General features: G+C 46.1%; 1 protein-coding gene across 3 annotated transcripts; it reads left to right on the forward strand.

Moving 5' to 3' along the window:
- On the forward strand, nt 1–27910 carry SLC16A14 (solute carrier family 16 member 14). Of its 3 annotated transcripts, none has more exons than XM_036022747.1 (6): nt 1–977; nt 5878–6149; nt 12148–12291; nt 17555–18535; nt 22034–22181; nt 25251–27910. In XM_036022747.1, exons 2-6 carry the CDS (start codon nt 5891–5893, stop codon nt 25279–25281), a joined length of 1563 nt encoding a protein of 520 aa, XP_035878640.1. In that variant the 5' UTR covers nt 1–977; nt 5878–5890; the 3' UTR covers nt 25282–27910. The 3 variants fall into 3 exon arrangements, with proteins under 3 accessions (XP_035878640.1, XP_028366757.1, XP_035878641.1); XM_036022748.1 differs by lacking the exon at nt 1–977 and adding an exon at nt 4330–4639; XM_028510956.2 differs by lacking the exon at nt 22034–22181 and having other exon boundaries at nt 15–977.

A 27910-nucleotide genomic window follows, 5' to 3' on the forward strand; every position in this document is an offset into this window, starting at 1 on the left:
GTGTAAATAACATAACTTGTGTTGCGTTCAGCCACTGAGTTTGTGATAACTTATTACGACATCAGTAGGAAAGTACTACAGTACAAAATCCTTCAGGAGAGGTGAACTAGCTCTGACCTCCTCTACTTGCACAGTCACTTAACAAATATTGAAAACGCTCCATGGACAAAGCATTGTGTTGGGAACAGGGGAGTCACACATGGAAATGAAATTTGTGCCTGGTGCCCATGAACGGAGATAAAGGAGGACAAAACGTCAGACGGTGGAGGAAAAGCTGGGAACGGAGGCATCCCGCAAGGGACAAAGGATAAGAGCTTTTCACTCCTCTATGGCCAAGAATACTGCCGGTCCTGCCCTCCTCTTCCATCTACAAACTGCCATCTTTTGTGGCCCAGATTCGGATGAGGGTCTTTTTCGTCCCTTGTCCCCTGTCTCAGAAACGGAAAAGACTCTCACCTGCATCTTGGGTTCGGTTTCAGGCTCTCGCCTTCAGTTATAAAAATGTACAGAGAGCATTAGCGAATCTCAGCCAAAGCTATAAACTACGACTGGCCACAAGAGTGTGCACGTGAGGTGACTGTAATTTTTTTCTGCCAAACCAGAATTAGCCGGTACAGGAATGAAGGAGCCTGGAGATTTGAAATTGCACTGACCGGGAGGGAGCTCAGGTTACGTTCGGGCCACCTCCGAAAGGACCCTTTTTAAAGACACGCGTACTGAGGCCTGGAGCTCAGAGCTCCACCGGACGCTCACCTGGCCCGGCATCAAGCGGCGGGGGAGCCCGGAGCCCGGAGCCGGGATCGAGAGCACAGAGCAGAGCAGAACGCCGAGCACCAGGCACCGGCAAATCCAGGATGATAGGCGACATTGCAACAAATCTCCACGGCCAGCCGCTCAGGGGGCTCCGAGGAAAACAGCAAGTTCAGGGATCCCGGCCAGGAGCCCAGTGAGGACGCAGCCCCCGAACGCCTTGTGCGGTGAGTATCCCGAGGCCGCGCGGGGCAGCGGGCCGGGGAGATGGAGCAGCTCCGGAGGCTCCTTGGAGTTGGGGACTGTGGGTGGCCGCTGCACCCCGGGGACCCTTGGGAAGGGGTAGTGCAAACCCAGGGCAGGGTCGGGGAAGGCTGCCCCACGGTCGAGGGGAGGACTGCTCCGAGGCACGGTGGTCGCGCCCAGGCCGCCCGTCGTGTGCCTCCCGAGCTGCGAGCGAGGCCACCTCGGGGCGGGCGGGGTAAGCGCTGTCCAGGGCGGAGCAAGAGGATGCGCGCCTCGCTCCCCCGCTGGCCAGGGCCGGGCGGGCGCGCGACCTCCAGGGGCGCGGCGCCCCTCGGAGCTCCCGCGGGGCCCGAGGGACGCGCTCTTCCCGGCGCCCGCCCGCGCTGCCGGCCCTTTTTCACGGCCCCAGTTTGGGACTCGAACCAGCCAGTCATGGAGCGGAGAGGGGAGACCAGGGGCTGAGGGTAGGGGACATTCGGGGGTGCAGAACGCTTCCCCTCACGGGCTACCGGGACTGCGATCCGCCCAGCTTCCCTCTGGAGCTGGCGGGTTCCGAGAGCACCAGGGGACGCCGGTTGCCAGGGAATGGGGGATCTCGGGGTTCCCCGGAGACGGGGAAATTGAGTATCCCGGAGGGCGGCCGGATCCTGCCCAGGGCATGCAGATACTGGGTACCCCCGCCCCCCACACCCACTCCCCGCTCCCATAGCGGTTTGGATCAAGGCTCCCAGGGAGGAAAGGAAGGACTAAAATGGGGCAAAGGACCTGGGACGGCCATTTCGGGGCCAAACGCCGCCCAAGCCATTGACGCTGTTTTTAGGAGCTCAACCCTGCTTAGCAGTTAAACTGTTTTCTTTCCGCAGAAAAGTTGATGCAGGCTCGTTAGCAAGGATGAGTGAGGGTTATTAGTGGGGATTAGCACAATTCCTTTTCCCCTTCTCTAGCTTCTTTGTGGTTTAGTTTGGGCGGGGGGGGGGGGGGGGGGACAGTTAAGATAAGGAAGGGGTTGTAAAATAAGCTTTGCAATCTATCAGGCCTGGGTTCCAGTTTTGGCTCCATTGCCTGCTAGCTTAGTTTGACCTCTCTAAACTTCATTGCCCCTATTTAACCAATAGCCTCAGTTTCCTTATCTGTGAAATGGGACATTAATGCCATCTGGACGGGATCGTTGTGGAGAAGCCACCCAGCACAGTGCCTGACTCATAGAAGGCATTTATATGCTCAGTTGTCCCCAGCTGGCGTTCCCGGTTCCTCCTGCGCTGTCTTCTCTACACAAGCTCAGCGCCATCCTTGGCTGCTCCAGCTTCTTCAGCCCTTTGGCCTTAAGTGCGCCCTCTAGAGGCCCAACTGTTCCTGGGCAACCAGGTTCAGAGTTTACAGAGCCAAGTTCAAGGTGCGCCTGCCACATACTTGGATCCAATAAAGAACCTGTTACCAACAACACGCCCCGTCCACCTTTGGAGATTTTCATTTTAGTTCTAACTTGGCACTTTCCTCTTTGTTTCTCATTTATAATGAGCTCACCACATGCTCACATAACCACAGTAGCCAAATTAAAAATGAACAACTTGTTTATGAAACTCACTCCGGTAACAACTGTGGAGATTCAATTCCGTTTTAATCTCGCGTACACTCCGGGAGACACTGACCTTCATTTCGTAGCCTGCGTGTGTTGCTTCATTTCCCCCATTTATGAATCCTTTTTTGCCGTTCATGAGCTCACGTTTGGGGAGAATGGACCCATAATCTTTCCATTTCCTTCCTTTACTTTGTTCAGCTCGAGGCTCTAATGTTATATGCTGAGCTTCCAACCCATGAACCTAGAATGGGTAACGTTTTACAGATTGACCCTTAGCGGAAGCCCCACCCTCAGTGCCTCGATTTACCCCAGTGTGCCACGTGCATATTTGCCTTTCACATGTGTGTCAGGACGTGGGAGGGGTGGGGAGAGCTTGAAGCCTGTATGGTAGAGAAAGACTGGGAGCCGCGGCCGGAGAGGTCCAGAACCCTCTCCTAATTCTCCCTTCCTCTCCAGGTGCACACAGGAGGCTCATGATGTGCAAATAATTCTCTTCTATCTCATAATTATGGAAAAGCAAACACGGTACAAGCAAACCTGGGGTGGGGCAGATAGAAATGTGTTCTTCTGTTGACTCTTGTTTTTTAGCGAAATTGGTTGGACAATAAGTTGACTGAGATTCATCAAAACAGGAATTACTTTTAGAGAGATTTAGGTGTGAAACACAGATGGCTCTGACTGATCGTCAGGGACCTCCTGAGGACCTGAGAGAACTTCCTTTGCCTACCCCCCACCCCCAACAGAGCTCTGCATCTGACAACGCTCTTCTCCATGCACGGCTGTGCCTCTTGGATAAGACTGGTCCATTAGCCCTGGCTGGCGTAGCTCAGTGGATTGAGCATGGGCTGCCAACCAAAGTGTCTTAGGTTCGATTCCCAGTCAGGGCACATGCCTGGGTTGCAGGCCATGACCCCCCAGCAACCCCTCATTGATGTTTCTCTTTCTCTCTTTTTCTCCCTCCCTTCCCTCTCTAAAAATAAAAAATAAAAATAAAATAAAGACTGGTCCATTAAATGCTAGTCAACGTCCTTTACTTATGACCAAATAAACTGGAAAAGCCAAGAGCAGTTCAATGGCAACCGCGTCTCTTCACCCATAAAAACAAATAATCCAGTAAGACTGGAAAGTTCCTAACGTTGCTTAGGAAAATTCTATTTCCACTGGGTGAAACACTATAAATTTGTATTATTATTTCAAAGTCTTCCTTAGATGTCGATGGACTTTAGGAAAATGCTACGTTGTGTTGTTTTATCTTAGGAAACAGAGCTGAGCATTATCCCGCTGATTGTAAATGATGTCATCATCACGTATGTGGGCTGGGCACCCCGTTGTCCAGCTGCGCTTTCTGGCTTCTTGGGATGCTGCGTATGGCTAGCAGGGACGGAGGGAGGACAATCACCAAACAGCCTCTGAACCCTTTCTAGGTTCACCCTCCAGGCCCTTCTGACAGGGCAGCAATTTTCTGGGCTGGGAGCTTTGGAGAGAAAGGGTGGCCCCATCCCTTTCCACCCCTGGGAAGGCTGTTCTCTCCCTGGGGAAGAGGAGGGTGCTGGCAGACATGCACACACACCTGGAGCCCAGCCGGACTCGATGTCCCAAGGAAAGTGGCTCTTAGATTAATTATCTTTCTTCTTTTTCCTCCCCCTTCTACAATTTAGCCACAAATCTATTAGAGACAAGAAGCTGATCCAGGCAGTGTTTAAAAGATAAAGGGACCTTTATTTACCTATAAAGTTAATATATGTTGATTTAGATTTTTTTTTACCAATGAGATCAATTAAAAGGAGCAAAAATTACTTATAAGACCATCATCCAAAAAACAGTGTCCATCAACATTTTTCTTTGTTTCACTCCAGTCTTCTTGCCAACGGAGACATATTTTAACAACGACAACAAAGGGATCGTGACATCTGCCCATTTTGCAACCCCCACCCCGTGTAATTCGTACTTCCCATGTCTTAGAGTTCAGAGCGGTTTGATAGTTGATGGTGGACTTGCACTGCACAGGTATACCACAACTGATTTATTTAATGCCTGCTCTGTCTAATGTTGGATATTTGACAGGTTTGCAGGGGATTTTTCTTACTATTTCAAGGTTCACTATTATAATTGAGTTGTATTTTAAAGGATGAGCAGAACAGGACCAGGAAGTTAGAGGGAGAGAAGTATGTTCCCAAAAAAGGGTAGAAGAGAAGGTCATGCTTAAAAGCTTAAAAGAAGCTATGCCGAGTATAAGGAGCTGCAGGTGTTCACAGGGCTGGACAGCAGCGTGCAGCGGTTGGGGGAACGGGAGGAGGGACCAGATGGGGGGCAGATGTGCAGGAGGAGAACCTGGCTGCAGCCAGAGCATAGAACTAGCCCTGGGCCACCACACCAAGGTTGGGAGCAGGAGTTTGGGGGAGGGGGTTGATCCTAAAGATAACTTGACCAAGGTGGCAAAATTACATGGCAAGATAGCCTTTTATCACTCCTAGCAGTCTGGGTAGTGGGGAAATGGAAGAGGACCCTGGCAGAGAGCAGCACGGTGGGCAGGAAGTGTAGCTGTTGAGAACTGGACACCTATTTAGGAGACAGAATCATCTCATTATTTTTGAAAGACAAAAATGATGATGAGAATGAGGTATGAGAGACAAGAAAAAAATCAAGGTAGCCCCGAGATAGATCCATTGAATTGCCCTTCCACAGATGTCCCTGGCTCCCTGGCACCCCCGTCTGCCCGGCGAACTCTCAACCAGAACCAATGCTGTAGGTGGCCCACGGGTCAGCAGGCTTCCCCTGTAAAAGGTCAGAGAGTGTTTCAGGTTTTGCGGGCCACGTAGTTTTTAAAAAGGTGAAAACATTTAGCTCAGGGGCATACAGAAGGAGGCGGTGGGCACTGTGCAGTTCACCAAAGTCTGCTTCTCCGTCCTCCCTGTCACATCGGACCACGGTGGGGACACGTCCCACAGCTGGAGGTGTTCCCAGTGTATTTGGGGTCATTTTCTGCACCACTTTCCTCCGCTGCCCCAAAATGACTTTTCGGTAATAATCGTAGGGAGTGGTCAGTAATAATCATGATTTTATTTGTTCTTCTCTTTTGAAGTACATATAGGGTGACTTTAAAGATTAGATACGTTTCGTGACAGCACTTGGTCCCAAGAAAAAGACGTGTTCCCAAGTCTGTGTAATGACGAAGGGTCACCTGAAGTTCTAGTATGATGATGGGGTCACTTTGGTTAGGACGAGGTGGAGATGTCCAGAGAAGGTGGAGAGGTCTTTTTTGTCCTGATATTGAATGAAATGATTTGTCGTATGTATTTCAGAAAATCTTGGAAAATGTACACAAGCCATGAAGATATCGGCTATGATTTTGAAGATGACCCCAAAGATAAGAAGACACTTAAACCCCACCCAGACATCGACGGCGGGTGGGCCTGGATGATGGTCCTGTCCTCTTTCTTTGTGCACATCCTCATCATGGGCTCCCAGATGGCCCTGGGGATCCTCAACGTGGAATGGCTCGAGGAGTTCCACCAGAGCCGCGGGCTGACTGCGTGGGTCAGCTCCCTCAGCATGGGCATCACCTTGATCGTGGGTACGTTCGCCTGTGACCTGTTGTAAAACTGAGTAATTATAGAATGACGGTTCCCCGCTGTAAGTAGCGTCTTCTATTGTTGAAACAATAATGTTAGTGATGTTACTATTTTTTCATTATGGTAAAATATGTATAACACAAAGTTTACCGTGTTAGCCATTCTTAGGTAGATAGTTCAGTGCTATTGAGTACATTCATCGCCACTGATTTCCAGAACTTTCTTCCCAAACTGAAACTCTGTGCCCATTGAACAGGAGCTCCCTGCCCCTCTTCCCCTGGCCTCTGGCCACCACTGTTCTACTTTCTGTCTCTGAATTTGATTGCTCTGCGTACCTCCAGTCCTGGATTATTATCGGATTAATATTAAACTGGAGTCGTACAATATTTGTCCTTTGGTGTGATATTGCTATTTGAATATTATAAACATGTGGCGTATTATCTACGTGGATCATTTTTAAAAGTCTCTTTTGCCCCAAACTCTGTGTCTTAAATGTTATAACACAATTCTATATCATTACAAATATATATTTATTTAACACTTATGAATATTTATAAAAGATAAAAATTTTCAAGAAAACACTATAAGAGTCAACTAACAATCTTATATAAGAGTTCTGATGTTTTTAATTTGAAATATTGGGCATATATTATTGGAAAATCTATTAAACTGTTTTTAGAAAAGTTGATATAGCTAACAGGAAAGAATAATAACATATTCTTGCGTTTTCTAGTTAAGCCTACCCACATAGAAATCTATGAAACCAATTCATATCCGGTTGAAGATACTAAACCAGAAGGTTATTATAAATGTAGTACGTTATTATGGCTAAAGTGTTTCATTTTGGGAACTAAACAGCTTTTACTGTCAATAAGTAGTTATATACCAGGTGCTTTTCTTTACATTATCTCATTTAATTTTATTTAATTTTGTCAACACTATACCACTATACCCCAATGTTCACTTGCTTCACTTGACAATAACAGCCATAGTTTTCATGTCAATTTTTTTTTATTTAAAGTACTTGCGATTTTTACACTGGAAACATAATGGCCTCAAATCTTTTTCTGGTTGTGTGAGAGTATGTGTGTGACCAGCATATGTGTGTTTGTTGGGAGTCTGTGACTTCCCAGTGATTTCTGCACTAGCAAGTGGTTGCTTGGATCCAACTTGGGGATTTGTTGATCTTGGCTGGCATTCAGGCGATGCTATTTTAGATAATACACATGGTAGTGCTAATGACCGAAAACAAGGACAAAATATGATTTCCCAAGATGTGGGTGGGGTGTGTGTGTTTATCAAAGGGAATCAATACTACTCTAGTTTTAAAATTAAATAAGGGCATCATTATGTGTGGGAGAGAGATGTTGAGAAATCATTTTTGCCTATAACATGGAGGAACTGGCTCCTTCAACCCGGCATTGGCCTTGTTAAAACCGGCACTGTTTCCCTTATGAGACGTGCAGGTAGGTTTACCGTGGTGTGGAAACATACTGGTTTTGTGCTGGATGTAATTCTACCTTCTCAATGAGTCAGTAAAAGGAAACTCTTCTAGAATAAAACCCCATTTTTGGTTTTGGGTTTTTTGTTTTACCTTTTTAAAAATAAAATGTTAAGGGTAGAACAAAGTACTTATAGACCCCATTTAGGAAGTACATGTTTGCAACAACAAAACAGAAGACTCAGCAAAAGGCCGGGGTATGAAATGTCTCCAAACCATCTGATAAGGCTGTCTCAAGCAATGGAAACTAGTCCTGAAATGACTGGATATGGTTTTGAAGATGATAACCCAAACAAGAACGCCTGACTCGTAATGACACTGAAACACAACTGTCATCTTCATTTAATTGGGAGGTAGCTGTGTATTCAGAGTTCTGTTTGAGAGCCCGGAGCCTCTGAATTCCAGGCTGTGAAATTTCAGGTTACGGACTAACCTTTCCGCAGGAGAGGTGCCTGAAAACCTCCTTTGTTCTGGGGCTCAGAAATCGTAGCACAAGTTCATAGTTATATAGGAAAGGTCTTGTATTCTATCTATCATGACCCTAAACAGCTGTTCATTGTCTCAAGCGGCCTGGAACAGGGGGGCTGCCGGTGTGTTGAGTGCTTTTCCGAGCCCAGAGCCATTAAGAACAGCACCCTTTATTTAGCACTTACTGCATACCCAGCACATGTTCTGTACATCAGCTCATGCGGTCCTTCAGCAATACCGGAAGCCAGACTATCATCTCCATCTGACAGGAAGAACATGCGACACTCGGGGACATCCACTAACTCGCCAGTAAGTTCGGGACAGACCTTAAACCTGGTCCAGTGGACTCCAAAATGGTGTCCACTCTACCACACTGCCTGCCGCTGCATCAAATGAGAGCTGAGCGTATGTTTGAAGTGAATAAATAGAAATTGTTTCTATTATCTAATCATTGGGTGACTCCTTTAAATTTTTTAAAGATTTTATGTATTTATTTTTAGAGAGGGAAGGGAGGGAGAAAGAGAGAGAGAGAAAAAAAAAACATCAATGTGAGGTTGCTGGGGGCCATGGCCTGCAACCCAGGCATGTGCCCTGACTGGGAATCGAACCTGTGATGCTTTGGTTCACAGCCCGCGCTCAATCCACTGAGCTATGCCAGCCAGGGCTGACTCCTTTAAATTTTAAAAAATCTGTGAATTATGCTACAGGCTTGAAAGCCATCTCTCTCTCAGGCAGTGACTTACACATGGGAAATTCAATAATTTCAATCTTTGCTGGCATGGACTTTGCCAGTTTTCTGCAGACGGTTCCAATTTCTAACGATTGTTAACACCTTAGCTGGATGGACGGCAGCCCTTGGGATGGCTTTCAAAATAATTCTCGGTGGAAGCCTTGTGGTTGGGGGAAATGGGAGTTTATGGGCTGCAAAAGGCCCCTGACTTGCTAAGAAGACTTAGAGCAGTGATCTAAGAGCAGTTGATCCCGGCTGTCCATCAGAGGCCCCTGGGTGCTTTTAAAACTGTGATGCCAGGGCTGCACCTGAACCCTTACATTAGAATCTCATGGGATGAGACCCAAGAATCAGGATGTGAGGGAAAGGGAGTATTTTTTTTAAAGCTCCCAAGTGACTCCAACATTGAGCCAAGGCAGGGAGCCATTGATTTCAAGGCTCCTAATGCCTTATGCCATGAGAGACTGTCCCTCCAGGAGACCAGGAGTTCGATGAACCGTCTAGTCTCATCCATGATTACATGCCGAGGCTCACCTCAGCTTGCTTCTCTCCTCTCCTGAGCTGTTGTCAACCTACCAGTGCTGGGATGGGCAAGAAAGTACGACTTCCTCGGGGCACTCCCTAACAATTTAACGCTTTATTATGTGGGGAGTGGGCTGAGATTCGGATTTTCTCTAAAGAAGAGAGAATCTGAAAATGAATATGATCGCATGCCAAAACACTGAATTCCTCTACAAAGTGGAAATCAGAGCCAGAGGACTGTGTCCATTCTTATCTTCCCCCTCTCCTTAGACTGCGTGGGGAGTTCTTTTCATTTGATTGAAATAACATTTCAAGCTTGGAGATGCTGCTGACCATCAGTAAAAAATGGTTAGAAAACCAAACAGGCAGGAAGCTCGGGTCTGACTCCCCTTTTCTGGCGTATCTGTAGTTTGTTGCTGTGGAGGAGTCACAGCATTTCCGGGTCTGAATTTGCCCATCTGCAAATCATAAATGACTGAGCCCCAGCATGAATGGGGCGGGACTCGGTGAACCACAAATGCCAGACGTCATTTCCAACTAATGTCCACCTCAGCAGAGCAATTCATGCTTTCTTTTTAATATGTAATATTCTTGCGGACGCGAATATCTGCCCTTGGGAATTTGCCCCCTTTTCTCTTCAAATGCTCTCTTAATGGGTGTCTCATGAGCACTTCATAAAGAAAGTGCTTGCTTCTGGGCCTTTCCGTAATATGGAAACTATGTGCATGCTCCTGCACTGTGACCTGTTGACCTTTCACATCCTAAAAGGCCTGTTAACAGCAAAACCATGAGTCAGGCATTTTTTTTTCTTTTTTATCCACTCATTCCAGATGTGAGTAGTGAAGTAACCATGGATTTAGAAAAATAAAAATATTTGTGAAGAAATCAAAGAAATATCTTTAACTCATGATTTCTGAATTTCAATTGTCCCAGATAATTCCCTTGGGTGTTTGTCAGTGTGTTTGCTATATTTGTATAATGTACTTACTTTATAGTACCTATAAGAGGATATTTATCCAGAATATATTTACTATGTTGAATCTTTTCTAAGAGGTTTATCTACTGAATTGTTATCTGTAATGAGACAGGGTTAAATAAATGAATTAGTCTGTGCCTTCACAATCTTTAGGATTAGACCAAAAAGAAGATCAAACAAACAAACAAAATACTCTTAGCTGACTGTGTAGCGAAATATGCACATAAAAATTGTTAGAACTTTACAGGATACTTTTTAGTTTGAGCTCGAATGGGGAAATTCCTTAGAGGTCAACAGGTTTTTCACCTGAAATAATCCCACCTGAATATAGGGTTTCATGACTGGGTTAAGTAATAATGGTAAAAAATAAGATGATGTTTAAAATACGCCATCTTACTGAATATTGAGTACAGCCTTGTACTGCATTGCTAAAACCTGGATTGCTCTACGGACAAGAAATCACTGATCACGAGGCAAGCAGTAGGCTTCAGTGGCATCAGAAATGACCACCAAATCAGGAAGAAAACAGAGGGTTGACAAACACTAGGGCATCATAGTAACATAAGCGACCAGAATGTGGGCCGTGTAATACTTAAACTGTACTGCCGTGAGTACTGGGACATCTCCCATAACCAAGTGTATATTCCTGAATTCCCCTCGTGGTGTCATAAATGCGTAAGTGTGATAAGTCCAGTCCAATGAGTCCTTTTCAGCTTGGTTTGCATCTGAGTGTCCTCATAAAAACAGGCAATTGGTTCCTTGCCTGAACCATAGGAGCCCTGAGAACCCCCTTCCTATACTCCCTTTAGGCCTGGAGTCAAAAACTGAAATGTGTACAGAGGCCAAGCAAGTAATGTAAATGAGGGCAAGAGGCCAGGTATAAGAAGACTAAAGGGAAGGGTGGAGACTGCGGCAAACCAGAAAGGGTGTGATGCAGCTAAAGGAGTCAGCTACTTCCCAGCTCTAGCTGATTTGGGCTGGGTGGGAAGATACTCTTGTGTTGCCACTGAACTTTCCTTGAATTCTCTTAATTTTTTATTGATTTTTTTAGAGTGAGAAAAAGAGAAAAACATTTATTTGTTGTTCCACCCATCCATGCATTCACTGGTTGATTCTCACGTGTGCCCTCACTGGGGATTGAACCCGCAACCTTGGCGTTATTGGGACGACACTCTAACCTACTCAGCTACCTGCCAAGACATAAATTCTCTTAATTTTTGAATGTGATAAATGACCCAGAACATTTTTAAAACATTGTTTGGGATAAACAAAACACATCGACAGGCTGAATAGAGCCCCTAGACCACTAATTTAAGACTTCTGTTTTAGACAAGAGAATAGTCTATTTATTTTAAGTCTACCTTCCCTGAAAACCTAGAACTTGTGCTCTCCAGTGAAATTACTAAAATCCACATTTGCACGTGAACAGCTTTTTTTTTCACATAAAACAATGGGATTTTGACGCCTGGGAGACCCCAAGGTGCATTACCTCACCCCTAGCTCAGAATGCCTTATAAACCTAGATCCCCCTTCCTGTCTCCGAACCTCTCGTGCAGGTGGGGTCTCTGACTCTCTCATGTAGACAAGATTCCCATACATATGTATGTATTAAACTTGGTTATTTTCTCTTGCTAAAAAAAAAAGAAGACAAAAATAAATAAAGCAATGGGTTTTTTTTTTCTGGTGTGTTTTATTTAGCAGCTCTAATGTTTCCTTCTTTGTCGTCACCTGAAGATTCACTCACTAAGCAAGCAGGGAAATGAAACGCTCTGAGTCAATCGCTTTGTCCGTGTTCTGTGGCAGGGCCTTTCATCGGCTTGTTCATCAACACCTGCGGCTGCCGCCGGACGGCGATCGTCGGGGGGCTCGTGAACTCGCTCGGCTGGGTGTTGAGTGCCTACGCTGCGAACGTCCATTACCTCTTTATTACCTTCGGGGTGACAGCTGGTAAGCACATCGATTTCCTTTTCACTTGACTTTAAACGTTTCGACCGGGCATTCTGGCCACGAATTGTATTGCACAGAAAAGAGACCGATTAAAATGCTTTGTCCTTCAGTCTTCTCCACTCCACCCCCATTTTATCCTCCAGGGAATACTTTTTAGTATACTTGATAGGACTTAACAGTGGTAGAACAGCCTAACAACTGCTCTTGGCCTCACTAATAGAATGTAATTAAATGTCCCATACCTGGGTCTGAGTGCTGTCCTTTCTCTTGTAAGGAACAGGAAAAAGGAGGGTAGAAATACAGATGCAGCTGAAATATTAAGGAAATGAATAATATTCTCCCATTGAATGATTGCAGCATCAAGCATGAATCACGGAATAATCATTTTCTCCTTCAGCCCTGTTCAAATTAATGCACCAGCAACAAAACCCACCCACACGTAGAGAGAGCAGATCTAGAGCACACACAGTGAGTGGTGGCCCCAGCGAAGAGGTAAAAACCGGCCTCCGGGCAGCACGGCTGGCACATCCGTTCTGCCCCATACCTGCCCCGCCATCATTTCCTTTATCAACAGGTAGCAGCGCTCACACAGATAAGTCATTTCTTACTTGTGTAATTGTCCTTCCATGAACCCAGACCCAGCCTGGGTCTAATTTCTTCGAATACAGACTTTTTAAGAAACTTTTCCTGGAAACAGTTCAATGACTAGAGCTGGCACGGGATTTCCGCATGATAGGTACGGAGATAAACACTCCTTCCCCCGGGACTAAGGACACACATGGGGGTCTCTGGGAAGACACACGGGCCCCCCTGTGAACTTGGTCCAGTGGTGTTTGGTCACGTTCACTATGACTTAATCCCAACCACCAGGACTGAAGACTTACTCTCATTATCTAGAGGTTTCTGTGGTGAGACTATTTGTGTAAATGGAATTGTATTTCTTGCAGTTAATTGCTTATTGATCCTCAACTATCTCTATATTCCTTTATTCATTCATTCATTCATTCATTCACTTATGTACTCAATGAATGTTTATGCATTGAAGGAAGTAGAAAGAAAATGAGGAAGCTGGTTAAAGGAAAGTATTTCTTGAGACACTTCATTGCTCCCACTTTTTATACAGGAAAAACTTAGAGAAAGGCTCTGAAAATAAACTCCCCCACGTCCCCCACAAATATATATAGTTAAGTGGAGGATTGAGCTAAATCGTTTAGATTCTGCATGCAGACTGCAGTTGTGCTGCCTTTAGTGGGGCATGTTGAAGCTGATTGGCAATCCAGCCCCCTTTTAGTACAAAAGAAAAAAGTGAGATGCAAAAATCTACTGCAAAAGGCAAGTGATTGATAGATATTTATATCACTGTACAATTATGTTTGAAAGGAACTTTGGTGATATCCTTCTTCATTCCTCCAAGCATTTCAGGTATACTTGTTTATATCTTTTATCTTTTAAAACCTAGGCAATTAAAATTGCAGGGAGTGCTCTCTGATAAGTGGAAAATTAATGTCTGTTTGAGCAATTTCACTTAGCCAAGGGAGTCTGGACAAGTTTTTTCAGTGTTGCCAGAGCTCCATTGTCTTAAGCCTGCCTCCAAAGCCACCTTCTCCCCTACCATGCTGACCCACTCACCCGGGACCGGGACCGCAGGGCTTTCTCTCCCCTCTGAGCCTCCTTCCTCCGCCTGCTTGTCAGACTGTAAGCCCCTCCTCTAACCCTGAGTGTGGTACAGCATGGTTCAGGGTCCTGTGCGGGGCTGGGCATAGCAGGGGTTTGACTGACCTGTGGACTTGAGCCGGAATATCCATCCCAAGTCCAGCCCTATCAAGTTCATGTAATAACCATGCTGATTAAGGAAGGGGCTTAAAGTACAAATCAACAGTTCTCGAACAAACAGGTTTTGGGTTTTTTTTTAATATTTTATTTATTGGGAGGGAAGGGAGGGAGGGAGAGAGAGGGAGGAAGAGAGAGAGAGAGAGAGAGAGAGAGAGAGAGAAACATTAATGTGCAGTTGCTGGGGGTTATGGCCTGCAACCCAGGAAGGTACCCTGGCTGGGAATCGAATCTGGGACACTTTGGTTCCCAATCCGTGCTCAATCCACTGAGCTATGCCAGCCAGGGCGAACAAACAGGTTTTTAAAAAATATAGATGTTTGTGAGACAAATGGAAATTTGAACACCTTCTACATATTTCATGATGTTAAGGAATTGTTCATTTTTTTTCAGATAATGATAGGATTATGTTGTTTAATCACAATCAATATCTAGAGATTCATACTAAATGTGTTTGCACATGGAATGATATATTCAGGATTTGCTTCAAAATATTATGGAGGAGAGCAATAATTCTGTGCCACCATATTTAATATCAAAGAATTTCTTGGTTCTTTAACAAATAGTTGTTTTCCAAAATAGCCACTGATATACTTATTTTGCAGCTGAGTTTTTTTTTTTGCCTTAACCATGGAAGTATAAAATTAATCTTGTATGAAAGAGGTAGCTATTGTTTTAAAATGTGACCATTTATCTTCCCATACAACTTTCTTTATTTCATTCTTCAAGGGAAGTTTTCTTCCATTATTTTTTCAAATAGATTCCCAATATCTTGCTCTTTCTCCTCTCCTTCTGGCACCCCTATGATGCAAATATCAGACCTCTTGAAGGTGTCCCAGAGGCTGCTTATATGATCCTCATTTTTTTTTGGAATCTTTTTTCTTCTTCTTGTTCTGATTGGTTGTTTTTTGGTTCCTCATGTTCCGAATCATTGATTTGATTCTCAGCTTCATCCACTCTACTGTTGTTTCCCTGTAAATTGTTCTTTATTTCAATTAGTGTATCCTTCATTTCTGACTGGGTCTTTTTTGTGCTGCTGAGGTCCTCACTAAGCTCCTTGAGCATCTTTATAACCAGTGTTTTGAACCCTGTATCTGATAGATTGCTTATCTCCACTTTGTTTAGCTCTTTTTCTGGAGTTTCGATCTTTTCTTTCATTTGGTCCATGTTTCTTTGTCTCCTCAATTTGGCAGCCTCCCTGTGTTTGTTTCTGTGTATTAGGTGGAGCTGCTTTGACTCTGTGTCTTGGTAGTGTGACCTAATTTGTAGGTGTCCTGTAGGGTCCAGTGACACAGCCCCCCCATCACCTGAGCCGGGTACTAGAAGTGCACCCTTCATGTGGGCTGAGTATACCCTCCTCTTGTAGTCAAGCCTTGGTTGCTGTTGGCAGATCAATGGGAGGGATTTATCCAGGCCAGTCAGCTGCAAGGACTGGCTGTGACCACTTACCACCAACTTCCACCCTCCATGGAGGATCAGCTGTACAGGGGCAGAGTGATAGTGCTCCAGTATGGTCTGTAGTTGTCCACTGGGTGCACTGACTTTGGGGTTTCCCAGGTGGTACAGGCCAAGGTCAGCCACCACCTGTGTTTTGCCCAGGGACACCCTGGTCTGAGCTATAATGCAATCTAAGATGGCTGCTACTTGTGCTGGGCATGGAGATTTCCAGGCAAAGCCAAGCTGTGAATCCAGGCTGGGTGCCACTAGGGTGGGGCCTCAGCCTCACTGAGGCCAACTGTTGCTTGTTTGGAGGGATTTAGGAAGTTGTGCAGCAGGAGCTGAGACCAGCCATTCTTATGGAGAAGCAGCTTGGGCGGGCCCATAAGTTGGGTGGAGCGCAGTCTCTGGGGATCTCCAAAGTGGGTCAAACTGTGTTAGCCATGATGATGGAGTCTTCTTGGATATGGCACCAGCTTGCCCACTCAGTGGCTGTGGGGAGAGAGGTGCTCAAAAAAGAAACAATGGCCTCTGCTCGCCTTGATGCCAGACACCCCAGTTTTTCCCAGTATGCCACTGGTGCCTGTCAGGCTGCCACTCCGGTGCTGGAGCTCAGAGGGAGTGAGTCCGAGTAAGTCTCTGTGGGTGTTATTTAAGAGGAACTACTCGGGGCTCCAGAAGTTTCTTCCACCCACTCAATCCCCACTGGTTTTTGTAACCAGAAGTTTTGGGGACTTATCTTCTTGCCACTGGAACCCTGGGCTGGGGTTCCTGGTGTGGGGCTGGGACTCCTTGCTCCCGAGATATCCCTCCCAAATTTTTATCTACCTCACGTGGATGTGGGACCAGCCTATTCTGCATCTGCACCCCTCTCACCAGTCTGGATGGATGTGATTTCTTTAATTCCATAGGTATCAGACATCCATTCAACTCAATTTCTGACAATGTCAGTGATGGTTGTTCTATATTTTAGTTGTAATTTGATGTAGCTGCATGAGGAGGCGGGCCATGTCTGCCTATGCCGCCACCTTGACCAGAAGTCTTCTCGTTTATTTTTTAGTAGACTTCATTCTGTAGAGCAGCCTTAGGTCCACAGCAAAACTGAGGAAAGAGTACCAGGAGTTCCTAAAACCACTGGACCCAATGCAAACACCCCCCACCAGCATTTTAATTTTGCCAGCGCAAATCACAAACAGTGCCTGTTTTCTAAGAAAGATCCAGTTCAAAATCAGAGGTACAAATAAGCGTTAGGTGGTTTTGATTTGGAGTCCATATACGGATGGACACATTATGACTCCTGTTATTCTTCCAATTAATTTGTGAACGAACTGGCCCCTTCCTGGGGCTTCTGCAAATTGTCTGGAGGTGATCTCCATCCCTTGTACCTAAATGCTTTCCTGGGTACTTAATGCACTTGGCCCTGACACCAGAGCTCTCAGAAGCCAGTCATTCTTTCAGCAAATCACTAAGCACACACGACCTGTTCTGGTCAGTAAGCGGAGCGTACCAGGGGTGACAATGGAGACACAGCCCAGTCGCGAAGCTTACATTCTGATATGAGAATGGAACACATTCCATTTTTAGAGTAAATAACCTGTAGTGCAAAGCCTAGTGGGGGACCTGATGGGCTAGAAACTTCTGGGCATGACCCCCGTTGGTGCTTACCCACCGAGCTGATTTTTTACAATCACTGTTATTTGGGTTTGGTTTTTTTTTAAGACTTTATTTATTTATTCTTAGAGAGAGGGCAAGGGAGGGAGAAAGAGAGGGAGAGAAGCATTAGTGTGTGGTTGCCTTTCACAGTGCCTCCCCACTGGGAACTGGCCGGCAACCCTTTGGTTTGCAGGCCCATGCTCAATCTACTGAGCCACACGGGGGGGGGGGGGGGGGGGGGGGGGGGGGGGGTTGTTTTGTTTTAATCTCCAAATGCTGCCAAGTCTGGATATGGCCATTCATGTTGTGCCTTGTGCTTTTTCCTTCCCTTTCAACCGCACAGGCTTTGGGAGCGGGATGGCCTACCTGCCGGCCGTGGTCATGGTGGGCAGGTACTTCCAGAAGCGGCGCGCCCTTGCGCAGGGCCTCAGCACCACCGGGACGGGCTTCGGCACCTTCCTCATGACGGTCTTGCTGAAGTACCTGTGCGCGGAGTACGGCTGGCGGAACGCAATGATCATCCAAGGCGCCGTCTCCTTAAACCTGTGTGTTTGTGGGGCGCTCATGAGGCCCCTGTCCCCTGGGAAGGACGAAAAGGACCCGGCGGGGCGAGATCCGCAAATCCTCGCCGCTCACTCCACGGAATCTGTCAAGACAGGTGGACAGCCGCGGGGCAGGGCGGATGAGAAGGAGGGCAACCCCGGGCCCGAGGAGCCCCTCGGTGAGCTCGCAGGCCAGGGGTGCCCGGAGGAGACGGGGCACGGGAAGAACATGTGCGCCTTCAGGGTGCTGAAGGCGGTGAGCCAGCTGACCCTGAGGGTGCGGAAGGGCTTCCGGGACTGGTACTCCGGCTATTTTGGGGCTGCCTCGCTCTTCACTAACAGAGTATTTGTAGGCTTTATTTTCTGGGCGTTGTTTGCATACAGCAGCTTTGTCATCCCTTTCATTCACCTCCCAGAGATCGTCAACTTGTATAACTTATCCGAGCAAAACGACGTTTTCCCTCTGACTTCAATTATAGCAATAGTGCATATCTTTGGGAAGGTGATCCTGGGCATTGTGGCGGACTCCCCTTGCATCAGCGTCTGGAACGTCTTTCTGATGGCCAACTTCACCCTCGTGCTCTGTATTTTCATCCTGCCGCTGATGCACACCTACGCCGGCCTGGCGGTCGTCTGCGCGCTGATAGGCTTTTCCAGCGGCTACTTCTCCCTGATGCCCGTAGTGACTGAAGACTTGGTGGGGATCGAGCACCTCGCCAACGCCTACGGCATCATCATCTGCGCTAACGGCATCTCTGCGTTGCTGGGACCGCCATTTGCAGGTAACCCGCGCGAGGTTTTAAAGCTTAGCATGCCTGTAGGTTGTTAGGTTGTGTTCTCCTCGATGTTATGAAGTCCCAGGTGGATACAAGGGAAGTGTCCATTTGTGATCATGCTCCTTTTTGCTTACCATTCCTGCCCCTCCAATTTCTCATTCATCAATTTTAGCAAGCTAAAGGCCATTCTTTCATGTAGAAGGTGCATGAACTTTTTTTTTCAATTTTTGTATTGTCTTTTTTTCCCCCATTACCACTTAGCCCCCTGATATGCCCCTCCCCACAATCACCACACTCTTGTCTGTGTCCGTGAGTGCACATGGACTTTTGATCCTCGTCTACCAGGCAAGCTGCCAGGGGTGAAGTGGACAGGGATGATGGCATAGTGCAGGGCACCCACCAGGACTGAAGGAGGCACCTCTGCCCGGCTCCGGCTTCTTTCTGTCACCAAGAAATGTGGACAACTGTTACTGGATCTTCTATTGTTAGGGGCCGGGTGGGGGGTGGGGGGGACCCAACAGAAACTAAGACTCTGGACTCTTAGGGGACATTTATAGATTTTTCAAAAGACTGGAAATGCAACAGAACACACCTATGGGCTGGATCTAGCCCCGTAAGTAATTTCCTATTGCTGCTGTAGTGGGTTGCCTTGAACTTAGTGGCTTCAAGCAATACAGATGTATGATCTCACAGCGCTAGAGGTCAGAAGGCTAAATTGATCACAATGGCTAACATCCAGGTGCCGGGAGAACTGGGGAGGAATCCGTTTCCTTGCCTCTTACAGCCTCCGGAGGCTGCCTGCTTTTGCAGCTCCCGGCCCCCTCCTCCGGTGCCTAAACCAGCAGCGTAGCATCTTCTCTTCTCTCTCTGGCTCTGACTCTCCCACCTCCTTCTCTTATGTATAAAGACTACATTGAGTCCACCAGGCAATCCCGGATAATGCCCCGTCCCAAAGCCTTTAACATAATCACAGTGGCAAAGTATCTTTTGCCACGTGAGGTAGCATTTGCAGAGCCCGGGGATCAGGGCTTGGGCATTCGGGGAGAGCGAGCATTCCCCTACCACGGGCCTAGCTGGCAGACACCTGGGTACTCACGTGTACTCACCGCAGTTCAACAGAGAATTTGCTTCTTGCAGTGGGTGTACCAGAAAGTCATAGGCACCAAGGAGGCCTGTGTCAGGCCAAGTACCTCTCGGAACCCTAACCCTAGGGAGGCTTTAAACTTTGTGGCAAGGCACGTCAGCATTAGGCAAGTCGACTCAATCCCAAGAGGCCAGGTACTGGGTAAAGGTGACAAGGTTTACCCTCTGTCTGAGGATTGAAGGCAGTGATTGGCGCCACATGTCAAGGTGCTGTCTGGCGGTGGCTATCAGGGTGACTGGGCCAGGGCTGGTAGCGACTGTCAGAGCTGCCAAAAGTTTTGAGCAGTGCGTTCAGATAACCCGGTAGAGCCTCACCTGTTCAGATGCCCCCACCCCCTGCTCACCTGGCCCCCTTTGGCCCTTTATTGTCACATTCACTGCAGGAATACCTCTTCCCGGTGGGTGAGGGAACCCATGGGTGCAGGACAAAGCCCTCCCTGCCCCTTCCTTCCCTGTCTCTCTACATATCCTTCAGTTATCGCCTGTCCTAGGAACCCACCAGTGGAGGCTATGTCAACACACCTGTTTTTAGGTCCCCCTCAGAATTCGAACTTCAGCACGTCGTGGATTTTGTCTGTACAGCGAACAGCGCTGGCAGGTGGCTGACGAAGGTCAAGGCCCCAGAATCACGTTAAGAAACCTGGTGGCTACATATGGGGTCTCCTGGATCATGCTGCTCCTCTTCTCTGCCTGTGCACAGAGATGCGGGTGCAGTATTTTCCGGTGATAGTGAATAACTACAGCAGTGCAGCAACTGTATTGGCAGCTGAAATGTCTGAACTAGCTCACTGATCTCATGGTGTAGAATTCTCTATCAGCTAGGCGTGCACTTGGCCGAGAGAAGACCTTGCCAACGGTAGCTTCAACAGAGATTTGTGTCCCTTAACCAGAAATCTAGAGTCCAGGGACTAGAGGATATTGGGGCGGTCTCTCCAAGATCCTCTTAGCCTTTGGTTCAGGCTAGTGACCTCATGGTCACACAAGAGCTGCTGTGTGGTCACCGCAACATCCTCGTTTAAACAGGAATGAGGAAGGGAGGAAAGACTCAGCCCTAGCAAACTTCCACTTATATCTGATTGACCAGACTCTGTGACACAGCTGGTCTGAGCTTCCAGGGGAACTGAGAATCGGAGTATCTTCCTTCCGGCTTCTGTACAAGAAGGAAAAGAAAAAAGAATTGGAATTGGGTGTTGGATCAGTCAACCAACGGTACCTTCCAGAGATGTTACACTGAGATGTGCATTAAGGGGGTGGGGGTGTTACCATAGCTCCCACATCCTCTCGTTGACAGTCCTTCAGATACGCTGTAGGAAGAAATGGAATCTGTCATTGCCGGCTCTCTACATGGTCCAGGGGTGCGTTCTGCTTCGAACCGTCAGTCTGGGGTTATCTTTCTACTGACCCACCAGATTTCAAGAGCAGCATCACAACACAGCTGTGACGTGCAGCACGAGTAGTGTTAACGCTCAATGTGAACTAAAGCACCAGCGTTGGCCAGGGTGCTTTCCTTGTGCCATTCCTATGATCATGTCCGTCTCACTCATTGGCATTCTAGTGCACTTTCTTCAGCGGAGGAGAAGGAATTACACCTGGAAGATGGGGAGTTAGTTGTACCCAGTCCTCGGTCCTCAGGCGTCATCTCTGCCCGCTTCAAGGCTCCTCTCTAGACATGGACTCTGGCTGAGTGGGATTCGCCAGATGGTAGACACCAGTGTACGAACGGTCCAGAACCTTCTATGGATGCGTGCCATGTGCTGCTGTGGGGACTGAGGTGCATCTCTGGGCCAGCAGCCTAAAGAGGACTCTGCTTCTTTTTGTTTGTTTCTTCTCCTCCCACTGAACCCACGCACGAAGGAGCACCGAGCACATCACTGGGTAACTGCATTGGGCCTAATTCACCGACTTTTTAGGCCCAGGAGCTAGCGCTGCGATGGGATGCAAGCCCAGCTGTTACGCACTGTAGCTCGGAAGTGACTGGCAATGTGAGCGACTCAGTAGCCCCATTCCAGTCTCGCCCGCAGGTCCAGCTGGGCTAGGAAGGGCTTCTTAGCTGGGTTTGCTACAAAGTAAATTACTGTTCCCGTTTTTTCTTTTTTGAAAGGGTTTAGAAATGAATGTGTGTTTCGCTTTTCAAAGCAGTTTCTACCGGCATCAAAAATTCTGGTGCAGTTCAGTAGCACATCGGGCAATCACTGCTTTGAGGTCCCACTAAAGAGAAGAATGTACGATCAAAACTATTGAACAGATGGTTTCAGCCATGTCACCCAGCAGCATGAGCTTCTTGCTCTAACTCATTTATAATATTTCTGGGCATTCAGTTGTTCTCCTTGAAAACTATCATAACAATATATGCTTTTCTAGATGTTTCTACAGTAAAATACAGCACAGCTTGGCCACCACACTTGAGTGACCAAGAGTCTACACGTATTTCCTCCATTCGCATGAACTGTAACACCCTGACAGCAATTTGCGATGTTTTTCACCAAGAGCTGGGAACACGTTTAATAAGGAAATCAGCTGTCACTCATCATTTGACAGACTCAAATGAAAAGGAAATGCAATTGCACAGGGAACCCGATTTTACTTGGAAGCTGTTGCTTTAAAGGGATGGTGGGACCAGGGTTGCCAAGGATCCCAGGCTGCAAACCAAGGAACCGAGATCAGACCTGGTGGGGAAGACGGTTAGGAACGAGGAGGTGGGCAGCGTGTCCAAGCCATCGGGGCTCTGAAGAGTTCCATCCCCATGTGCTGTGTCGAAGCACGTATGTGGTCGAATATAAGGTCTCCGACCTGCTTTGCCTCTGACTGGAAACTGGGTTGACCTCAAACTAAAAGCACCAAAGAAACATAAAAGGATCCAGAGTCATTTAAAAATAAATCCTAAAGGTAGACCGGAGAAACCTTTGGGGTAAATGTAACATAAAATTGGACATTACTCCTCTAATTTGTATCATTAAGTTGTTTGGTGAGGTTGGGTGTGCTTTTAAAGAAATTAATGTGTGAGTTACTTTTAACAACTGGGGGGCGGGATGTGGAGATGCTTTTCAAACACTTATACTTTTAGGGGGGAAATGCCAGGCATTAAAATAGGATGAGTTCAGTTTGCGGCTGTAACAATGTGTACTATACTTAGCAGACATTTTCACAGTCTGCAGAGACCAGAGGGAGCACGGTGTGGTGGGGAGGAGGTGCTAGGCATTCTAAGGGTGATGGTGTTGGGTGTCATCCCCCCAGGAGGGAGGATGGTGCATGTGCAGATGAGGAGCCAAGAGAAATGTGTTGGAAACCCTCAAAATATTGAATCTGGCTTGTGCTCGAGGTCGAGAGAGCGGGGCAGGGACCCCATCACAGAGCCCTGGAGCTTAGATCAACCATTCGGACAAAAAGCAAATAGTCTAAACTAAACACAAATTCGTTCTCCACCCAGTTAGGGTTTTCTCCTCCTTTGAGGTCCCTGCTAAGCAGCCATGGTGAGTTCAGCTCTTGTCGGCTATCTGCGGTCTGTTACTTAGAGCCATCGTTTCTACTCGGTCACTCGATCGCGTGAAAAGTGAGACCTTAGCCCCGGCTGGAGTAGCTCAGTGGATTGAGCGCGGGCTGCGAACCAAAGTGTCGCAGGTTCAATTCCCAGTCAGGGCACATGCCTGGGTTGCAGGCCCCGACCCCCAGCAACCGCACATTGATGTTTCTCTCTCTCTCTCTTTCTCCCTCCCTTCCCTCTCTAAAAATAAATAAAGTCTTTAAAAAAAAAAGAAAAGTGAGACTTTAACTGATGAAATAGCCAGGTCAGCGTTCCTCTGGGACGAGCAGAGTGTGGAAACCTCACTTATGGTTCCTGTCGGTAAATGGTCTCTTACGGGTCATCCCGCCATGTGTGTGCGCACTCTGCTACCCGTGCAGACCTCTCCCGGTGGTCCACGGTCACCAGCTGGTGACCCTGACCAGAAGTCGGGTGTGTTTTTGTCAGCGTGCCTCTCTGATCCAGTTCTGAGGCAGAATCGTTATTTTCAGATTGTGTCTCATCTGTTTTGTTCCCCTTGTCTCACGTTGGAGATTAAGGCAGGAGAACGTTTTACTAAGCCATATCGGAAAAGGGTGATGTTTCTTTTTTTTAAACAAAAATATCAAGCAACAAACTCGGTTAACTTTTAAAGTATATCCAGAATTCATAGCTTTTGGGTGGTTAAAAAGTTACAATTTTTTAATGCCATGCAGTGTTTTTGTTTTTCTGTATGACTACTGTGACTGGCCCAGGCACTTTAACGGTGCACTGGACACAGCACACACAGACATGGAGACGAGCACCAGGAGGTCGGGGTTGCTGGTTCCCCTTTAATAGTTGCTTTTGTGCAGCTGTGGGTTGGCAGGAGACGGTTAAGATGCATTTATGCATTCATTTGCCAGGAAGATGGTTTTTAAGGGTATTTTTGAAAAGTGGCCATGGAATGCTATGTTTGGTCATTAAGCATTTATATTTTCTTAGGCCTTTTCTAATGAATGCATTTGAAATGGAAAAAAGTGAATGCTTACATTTACATTCTTACCATAAACAAAATTCTTGTGTGTGGCTTAATCCTCTCAGTTTGCTTAATTGGCTATGTGGGGACCATGGCATGTGACTGGTTCTTAGAATTAATCACAGAAGGGAAAGAAACATCGTATTTCATGGTTTGTGAGGCTTCTTTTCCACATTTTAATATCTCTGAAATCGGAATGCATTTTACAAAGTCCTAAAAACACTGAGTCATATTTTAATTGACAAGGATATTTCTTTCTTATTGACACATAAAATAGGGATAAATCCGGTAATTCATGGTACCTTAGAATCCATGAAATACAGTAATATTTCACAGAGTGCCCAGTAAGATTATCATATTAGATTATAATATTATCATCTAATATAGATTATAGTATTATAGATTATAATATCATAGATTATAATATTAGAGTATTATTTCAAAAGAACTGATCCTTTAGTCAGCATATAAGGCTATCTCTTTGGCAGTTTCAAATTTTGTAAACATAAACATTAAAGTTTTCTAGCTGTAAATAGGAATTCTTTGAAGCCTGGGAGATTTCATCTCTCTGGAACACATGTTTACCCCCATATATTTCAGAATGACTGCCAGCTCAATGTCTTCTGCTCCTCCCCTCTTTTGAGGATGACACTAGCATCATCCTCAAAAGAGTTTTGAAGCTTTAGGAAAACATTTGTTTTTACATTGGTGAAAAAAGAAAATCACCAGATTCACTTTTCGTTGCTGGCTTCGTGCCTGCCCGAGAATTACCCCAAAGGCTGTGCGCCAGAAGGCTCTCACTGGGAGTCCGCAGGCCACCGTTCCAACGCCTTACACAGTGTCCTCGTGGCTTCAGGGACACCTGCGGTCTTCCCCAGGTACTAGGGACTCGGGGTTGCAGAGCCTGGACTGATTAATGGCCAAAGGGAACATTTTAGGCATTAAATGTCATAGAAGTAAATTATGGAGATATTTATAGTCACAGTAAATACTTGGTTTGTGTTCTTGACTTCAGTTTATCAACTACATTACACTGAACATACTCTTCTTTTGTTTTGTAGGTTGGATCTACGACATCACACAAAAATATGATTTTTCCTTCTACGTATGTGGTTTACTTTACCTGATAGGAGTATTGTTTTTACTCATTCAACCGTGTACGCAAATTATAGAGCAATCCAGGAAGAAGGCCATGGGCGGTGCCCATGTGTAGAGTCCCATTACGTTTCACGTGAGATTTCTTCGTGGTTCTCACGCCTACCTCACCTGGTCGCTGTGAGGGGCCGATGGCGAATCGTGGGAAAGCGCTTTGTACAGTAACTGGCACTGTCACTTGTAAAGCCGTTGTCATTGCTTCACTCGAGAGCAGCATTGCCTTCTTCCTCTTGGGGAGAAGCAACGCTAATAGTATTCAGGACTTCACACATTTTGAAGACGACAGTGTCCTCCAAAGACAGCCTAGTGATAATTGGTAGAAACGCCCTTACGAAAACTCTTCTCTCTCATCATCTGCTGGGACTAGGGTGTTAGATACAGCTCTTGGAAACAAAGACAAGGAATAACAGATTTTCAGTTCAACTCTAGGCAGACCTCATTTTTTTGTGCTTCACTTTATTGCTCTTCATGGATGTTGTCTTTCGTACAAGTCGAAGGCAAGACCCTCAGCCAGCCAAAAGATTACAAGTGGCTTTACTGAGATCCTCGCTTTGCTGCAGTGGTCTGGAACTGAACTTGCGGTATCTCTGAGGTGTGCCTGTCCTTTGTAAAGTGAAAGTCAAGTGTCTAAACGCTTCTGGAAAGCTCGAGGATAAATGGGTGTTAAGCACAAGAGTATGACTAGACCTCAGATGTTAATTGTTACAGGGAGCTCTTGACCTCCCACTGTAAAATAAACACAGGCTCTGATTTCAAAGGTAGTACATGTAGTACAATTAAAGAAAAAATTATATTTTTATGAAAGAATTCTGCAGCTAAGGAGTACAGATTCTCAGTATTCCTCTAAGAAAAGTGTTTGCCATCAACCCCAATTTAATAGCCTCCACTGACACACAGAATCTTAAGACCCAACCTAAATAACAGTTTCCTTAGTGAAAGTTGTATTTGTCCTCACGGCAATCAAGGGCTATAATTCAAGCACTTTTATTCATGTCCTTGGCCTCTTCGTTTATGAGCACAATCCGGGGCCCATAAATTTTTTTTTCCCTGAGTTTCTCGTGCCCGGCAAATAAAATAGAGAACTGATTGCAGGTCGACATGACGCTGGTGGTTAAATCCTTTGTGAAGTGTGTTACAAATCCAGGACATAAGACTATGAGGTTGTGAGGGTAATGATGGAATGGCCTTGGCCTTGGCCTGGGCACCTGGCACCTGGCATTGGAGGAGGGTAGCCAACAGCCCCTGCCCCGGACCCGAGCTCTGCACAGTTTTAAAAATAGTCTCTTGATCACAGAAGATAACTGTGATCAATGACATCAAATAATGCTCTTCCTTTATCTGAGATCTCTATTTTTCTAAGCCAAACATTTTTCAGACTGCAGAATGTCCTTCCCAGAATCATTTTGAAATTTCTGGCTGCCTTACTTGTTTACACATATTTTAGAACTGTTTAAATTTCTACTCACAATTCGCTCATCACACACAAAACTCCTTTACCAGTGTCTTGGGTCAAATTTATCTCAAGTGAGTACAGACCATTCTGTTATCCTTGGTAGCTGGATGCAGGGATGGTACTAGTGATTAGAATCACAGAATGTTAGTTACCCCAGGCCTAATTTTAGCCAATGGTTTCAGTCTTGACTCCATAAAACCCTTGAGAGCTGTTAACAAGTGATTACATAAACATGTTTCCTCTTTGTCTCATCTTCCTTCTTTCCTGCCCCCATGCATAGTAGGTGGGGTTGTGTAATGAGAGGGACCCTGAAAATAACAATAATAATAAAAGGCAGCTAATGGAAAAGAGAACAAGAGCATGGCTAATCTCCACACTCGATATTACCTCCCATGGTTTGAGAATTGCCTGCAAATGAGTACAGACAATAAACTGCATGGCACACTCCATTCCGTTCAACACAGTGACCCATCTGGTACCATCACAGCTTTGGCTGCTATTGAAGAGCCTAGCTCTCTATTTTGATAAAAGTAATCTTAAAGCCTAAGGCGATGCCCTATCCTTCTCTCTATATTTACCATGAAATTAGGACGATAAGGTGGAAAAACATGTGTATTTTAAAACTGACTACAGGACTTCATTGCTTTCATTTTCTGACAACACCAAATTAACAAGAGGCAGTGTGCGAGGTTCTGAATGGTGCTATCGCCAATGCTCACACTGCTGGTTATGCAATCACCACCACCGACCTTCTATCCAAGGACCCGGCGTTAGTGTTAGGTCCAAGTTCAACATGCTCATGTTCAGCTTACGCAGTTGTTTGTTGACTGATTGTATTCACGGAAGTGGCGGTTTCTACATCAGAAGTTCCCATTTCACAAACATAAAGTAAAATCTGCCTGCAATATTCATGTCGACAACAGAATAAAAGAGAATGCTATAAAGAATTACAGCACACATATTAATAGTTCCTGTTTAAAATGTTATGACTCTTTGAAGATATTATAAAAGGTTCATTGTATATTTATGTTATGTGCTTTGTAGTTTTCCCCTCATGTATCCAAGTAATTTTTACTTACAACTAAATAAATTTTGTCCTGTTTGAGTCCTGAA

Source organism: Phyllostomus discolor, chromosome 4, assembly GCF_004126475.2.
Source record: "Phyllostomus discolor isolate MPI-MPIP mPhyDis1 chromosome 4, mPhyDis1.pri.v3, whole genome shotgun sequence".
NCBI lineage: Eukaryota > Metazoa > Chordata > Mammalia > Chiroptera > Phyllostomidae > Phyllostomus > Phyllostomus discolor.